Source organism: Arachis ipaensis, chromosome B01 (genome assembly GCF_000816755.2).
Source record: "Arachis ipaensis cultivar K30076 chromosome B01, Araip1.1, whole genome shotgun sequence".
Lineage (NCBI taxonomy): Eukaryota > Viridiplantae > Streptophyta > Magnoliopsida > Fabales > Fabaceae > Arachis > Arachis ipaensis.
Window position 1 is genome coordinate 70,930,024 of NC_029785.2, and position 6,562 is coordinate 70,936,585.

The following is a 6,562-nucleotide window of genomic DNA, read 5'->3' on the forward strand; positions in this document are numbered from 1 at the left end:
TTCTTTCTGACGAGGATGCGGTATGTAGTACTTTTTTGCTATGTGTAAGCACAACTTCTTATATCTTGATGCAGTGATCTTGTCATTTTGTTATCTGGACGATGGAGTTGTTCCGGAACACATTCTTACGCAGGAGGATGCAATATGTATATATTTTGGTTGTTTGCACTTAACCTTGCATCTCTTTGCGGGCTTTTGTTAATAGTATCTGGAAAATTTTACTACAATAAGAATTGACACAATGATTCATGAACGGTCAAGTTAAATTTGGTATTATCTTGTTTTGAAGAAACTGGTTTCAATCTGTTTATCTTCCTAATACGAAGTATTTCCTCACTCTTGATTTGGTGCTGAACTCTAGGAATGTTGCATCTGCCTTTCTGCATATGAGGATGGTGTTGATCTAAGACAACTTCCCTGTGGTCACCATTTTCACTGTGCTTGTGTGGACAAATGGCTATACATTAATGCTACCTGCCCCCTCTGCAAGTATAATATCCTAAAAAGTAGCAGAAGTGCTCAAGAGGAAGTGTAGAACATGTCGGAGAAGTTTCTAGAAGCTATTTGGAGAATTTGCATAGGCCTTTGGGTTGCAGTATAATAGGCACGGTATGCTAATATATACATACACAGTTGCTGCTACTGCTGCTGCTGCTGCTGTGTGCTTGTGCATCTTCTAGTGATAGTTATTTAAAATATTCTTCCTTATAGTAGCTTCTAATTGCTTGTGTATATCAGCTTTGTTCATTGTATGCCTGGCAATAAATTACATGGAGGCAATTTGGTTGTCATTTTTTCTTTCGACATCATTATTATTGTCAAGTCTGTAAGCGGCCATGGATGGTGGCATTATGTTCATCATCATCATCCAACCTGCCTCCATGTGCGTCTCTGTTAGCGAGTTTCTTAAATTGAAATGAAAGCTTAGTTTGTTACAGACAGTTGTTAGCTATCTGCCAATAGTTAGATAGGTTGCTGAATGCTGATAAATGCAGTATGAGACTCAAATCAATGAGTGGCTGCACGCCGAATCCCAGGAAGAGCATCAAAGCTGGCAGCTACAAGGTTGAAGGATTTGTATGCATGAGATACATCTGATTCTGAAGTTTGGTGGCGTGATGGGAGTTTCATACATTCCAAATGAATTCCACCCAAGGGATCTATGTCCGATGAACATTGGACTTAGTTCAATGTAGTTGGGCTTTCATATGATCGATAATTTAATTGTGGATATTGCAAAGGAAATGCTCTTGTCATTGTGTTGTGTTCTCATCTTTCAGCCCCATAGTGAAATTTCTGAAGAGAGATAGGTTAAAATATTAAAAACCTTTAATATTATTAGATGCAAAAAATAAATTTAAATAAAATTCTAATTCTTCAAATTTTTATATTCTTTACGAATGTCTAGATATATAGGCTGACTGGACAAACCCTCTCAAGTTTTATTCGTACTTACTACCGACAGCAACACGCTTCTCATTCCTAATTAATAGTAAGGTGGATACTACAATGAAGATGGCAAAAATATCTTCTCATGAAGATACTTTGGTTAAAAGTGTGGTTTATTTATTTAGCTACACTTTAAACAAAAACAACACTTTTATAAATATCAAAATCTAACCATACAATCCATCATCCAAGGATCAAAAAATAAATAATATATTCATATGAAGACAATTATAAAATCTTCATTGTAGTATCCACCTAATAGTAGTTAGTGTTCCTCACTCTCATCCAAGGTTACTTTAGCATTGCCATCAAGATCTCGGTAACATGTAGCTAAAGTCGGACTCGAAAAGTTTGTATTGAGTTTAAAAAATACACGTTAACGTAAAAAATATATTAATCCTAAATCAAAATAACAATATACGTTAACTTTCATAACACCGGAAAGGAAAAAAAAAAAATACTAGTCACCAAGTATCTTCACATCTTCAAATCTTTTAGTTTTTATATTTTGAAAATTTTAAATAATTATTTTGTTAACATTATTAAATGACTCTCTTTTCATATGCGTCACTAAGCAGTCGTTTAACTACTCATTTCTCATCCAATTATAAAGTCGATATTTATAGCAGGAAATGTTTTTTCAATTGATGTCATTATTACATACAAAATCAAAACTAATTTCAATCGGAGAAACATCAATGAATAAATAATATATTTTTTTATTTCAACCAACTTTTGAGATAGTAAACTAATCCCAGTTATATTTGAGAATTGATTATCATATCATATACTTAATATCAAATTCTCTCGTTGACTATCAAGTGCTAAAAGTCGAGTAGAAAAAAAAATTCGGTGTAGATAAAATTCAATTAAAGGAATTAACTTCTTATCAAAAGCAGAAAATGAAGCACTTGAATTTAAACAAGTTATATAAAGAAGTAACTCAATATTTATTATTGTAAGACGGTTGTTAAACTCTTGTTGTTTATCAACTATTTGATAAAATATCTCAACTTGAATGTAGTGTAAGTTTGACACTTTTTGGATTTTGCACTTTGATCTTTCTTGTGTTACAAATATATCCATATTTAGAACATGAATATTGTGACTATCACAAAAGATGCCAATCATCATTTCTTATACTTTGCAACCGTTGTTTGGACATTTTAACTAATGTCATAACATTTACAATGTATTGATCACTTCTTTGTATACTTTGAAACAACTTATTAATAACCTCCAATATATTTTTCATCATCAAATATAAATTGAATACAAATTAAAAATATGAAATATGATATCTTCAACTCTTTTTTATGGGTTTTTTCCATCTTCCTCAATAACTTTAAGAACATCTACCACTAAACAAAAATATAGAAATTAAGCTAAGTATTGCATTATAATGTAAGCCACATTTGGTATCACCTGCCCTTTTAAATATTGTTTCTTGATTTAAGTCACGACCACTAGAAGTGTTTCCAATTTATAATGCAACAATGGTGTTTTGTATTGAATTTCATGAAGCATGTCTTTACATTTCTTAGAAGCTTCAACAATATTGTATAAATTAGTAAGTAAAAAAAGCAATACAATTTCAACTTGTTTCTTGGCAACAACTATAAGTGTTAATAGAAGTTGATGAGAACAACAATGAACATAAAAAGCAAGCATTTTCCTTTAAGATCAAATTTTTTAGGCCATTAAATTCTCTTTGCATATTACTAGCTCTATGTATTCTTGTCCACGTATACAACATGCAAGAACATTTTGGCACTTATCGTGGGACAAAATAATTGAAACAGTTCTTTTTTGTTGTGCTTTTCCTGATTTTTGAAAGATCCTACTTTACTTTGGTTTTTTGCTTTGCCTACATATTTTGATTCGGTTTTTTTCTTTTTCACTCTACATTCAAAAAGATACAATTGCCTGATTTTACATCACATCCAATTGCTGGGGAACTTGTTGGGATCTCCGATGAACGTGTCAGTATTCTTGGTTATACCTAGTTGTATAAAAAAATTTATTAGAACTCTTCCTGAGGCCAACACTACTGGTGTACAATTTTCGGTAGTCAATTGTCTAAATCCATACAACATCATTGTTGAATGACCGACCTTGAATGCATTTGGAGCTATCATGTCTACCTTGCACCTGAGTGTCAAATTAGCACTTGATGTTAACCTCATTGCTATTGTCCATGTCGATCATATACAAGCCAAGTAGTACTATAATGCTAGTCTTCGTCTTCCTATTACACATGAACCTTCTGCTTCTTCTAAGATACCTAGAGTGCATGCAGTTTACAACTTGAATGCTTTACTGATGCTTATTGAGTTGGATCCTCAGCCCAATTTCCAAGATTGACTTGCCTCGATGGATTATTTGGACAAGGTAACTCTTATAGATAATTATGAGAAGTACACTTATATAGGAAATGCTTTGTTTGTAGGTCATAGAGATCAACTTATCCAGCTTCTTTGGTAGAATATTGACCTCTTTGCTTGGACTTCAGCAAATATGTCAAGTGTGGATCCGAACATCATTTATAATAAGCTTTATATTAACCTCTCCATTTGTCATGTTGCACAAAAAAAAAGTTACTGATACTAAGAAAAAGCAAGCATATCCCTAGGGAAAAACACAAAAGTTATTAGTAATCATGTTTATTCATGAAATCTGCTTCACTACCTGGTTAGCCAATGTGGTCATGGTGAAAAAAGTTCAAAAAAGTCACAAATGTGTGTGGATTTCACTTATTTGAATAAAGTTTGTCCTAAAGATGCGTATCTTTACTATATATTGATAAATTAGTTGATAATGCTTCTGGTTTGCTATTTTTAGTTTTATGGGTACTGACTCTGGCAATAGATACTTAAACATCCAGATGACCAAGAAAAAATTGCTTTTATAATTGGATATGATAAATTTTTTTATAAGGTTATCTCTTTTGGTCTTAAAAATGTAGGTACACCAAAGTATTCGAGCATCAAATTGGCCATAATTTAGAAGTTTATGTTGATGGTATGATGGCTAAAACCCTAGTTGCTGGTGATCATCACTCCAACTTGACCAAAATCTTTTCTCGATTGTGGCATTTCAATATGTGACTTAATTAGGAGAAATGTGACTTATGTTCAAGGGAAAAAATTTCTTGGTTTCGTGATTACTTCTCATGCATTGAAACTAATCCAGATAAGCATCACGCTATTTTTGACACGAAGAGTGTGAGCTCTGTTAAGGAAGTACAACATATCCTAGGTCGAGTTGCTGCCTTATCCCGATTTTTATCTCGAGTAGCTCATAACACTTCTTCCAAGCATTAAGGAAAAACCTACAATTCTCTTGGAATTCAGATTGTAAAATGGCATTTCAAGAACTCAAGTCATTTCTCTGCACTTCTATTCTTCACTGGTCAATTCCGGGACAACTTCTTTGTTTATATTTATTGGTATCTCAAAATGCTATCAATTTGGTTCTGGCTACTAAAGACAACTGTCATCGATTTCCAATGTACTTTGTTAGTAAATCCCTGCATGATGTTGAATTAATAAGGTGCCTTAAGTTGGAGAAACTTGCTTTTACTTTGGATATAATTGTTCAGCAGTTAAGACACTATGTTCAAAGTCATATTATCATTTTGCACACTGAGCATCCTTTGCAGATTTTAACTTTTCCTAAACTTGTCAGCCAAATTATTAAATGATCTATGTAGATTTCTAAATTTGATACTCTTTATCAATCTCAAGATACCATGTAATTCTAATTTCTTGCTAATTTTGTTGCCAAGTTTACCGAGTCATCTTTAGAAGTTGTTGAACTGACTTGGATGTTACACATTGATGGTGCCTTTAATCGGCAAGATTATGGTGCTGACATTATATTGAAGGCAATAATGGTCTTGAATGTGAACAATCCATGCAATTTTCTTTTCTCATGATTTCAATATCTCTCATCTTGTGGTACATTGTGATTCTCTTTTGGTGGTATAACAATTACAATTTCCAAATACACAATCCTTTGCATGAACAATATAATCTTTTAGACAAATAACTCATCAAAAATGATTTCTTTACATTAATAAATCACCAACATATAAAAGCAACTCATTTTCTTCATTGCAGTCTTTATTCCTTACAATAGCAATTGAAGATTCTACAAATGGTAAGTTTGTCTATTATAAAAGAGGTTTTAAAACATGTATGAGTTATGTTATGAATTTCATTTCTAAGCAATCTTTGATAAAATATTCTATAAGCTAACTTGAGTGTTAGAGTGCTTTTTGTAGGTATTCGTACCATTTTCTCTAAAAGGACAAAATATATCTCAGTCTTAGTCAAAAATACTAAAAGAAAATGACTCAAAAATATATTGTATTCTTTCTCAATGTTATTCAAATGATTGAAATACTAATATATACAAGAGAATTTTTGTACAGGTTATCTATTACCAAATCAATTGTAGATATCAAATCCACAAAAGATTTCAAAATTATAACAGAAAGATAATTATGTAGTGACTCATCACTTTTAGAAGAATAGCGAATAAATGTGTAAGATCAAGAACTTTTGAAAAATCTTATTATAAGCTGATTTCAAATTTACTTATTATTAAAAATTTTATTTTTAGAAATTATTTCATTGAAAATAATTAAATCAAGTTTTGATAATTAAAATGAAGATTTTTCTTAATTCCATAATTATTGAGTTATTTATTCTATTTAAATTATGTTTAATTACTCTATTGGTCCCTATAGTTCCATGAAATTTTCAATTAGGTCCCTATATTTTTTTCTTTTTAATTGGGTCCTGCACTAAATTTTTTTTTCAATTAAATCCCTCTTAGTAGTAATTTGTTTAATTTTATAGGGACCCAACTAAAAAAAAGAATTTGTACAGAAACCTAAATAAAAGGAAAAAAAAATATAGGGACTCAATTAAAAAAAATTGGTAGAAGGACTCAATTAAAAGAAAAAAAAGTATAGAGACAAAATTGAAAATTTTGTAAAACTATAGAGACCAGCAGAATAATTAAACCTTTAAATTATAACGCTAGTAGTTATGAAATAATAAAAATTTTATAAGATTTGGACTAAATAATTAATATTTTAAAATAT

General features: G+C 31.0%; 1 protein-coding gene across 1 annotated transcript in view; it reads left to right on the forward strand.

Annotated features, from left to right (window-relative positions):
* LOC107631744 (E3 ubiquitin-protein ligase At1g12760) overlaps positions 1-1,237 on the forward strand; it is a gene marked incomplete in the record, with an annotated part of 4,954 nt that extends 3,717 nt beyond the window's left edge. The window contains 2 exon segments of the mRNA XM_016335287.2: positions 1-20; positions 362-1,237. Of these exon segments, the coding sequence (XP_016190773.1) occupies positions 1-20; positions 362-535 (194 nt within the window).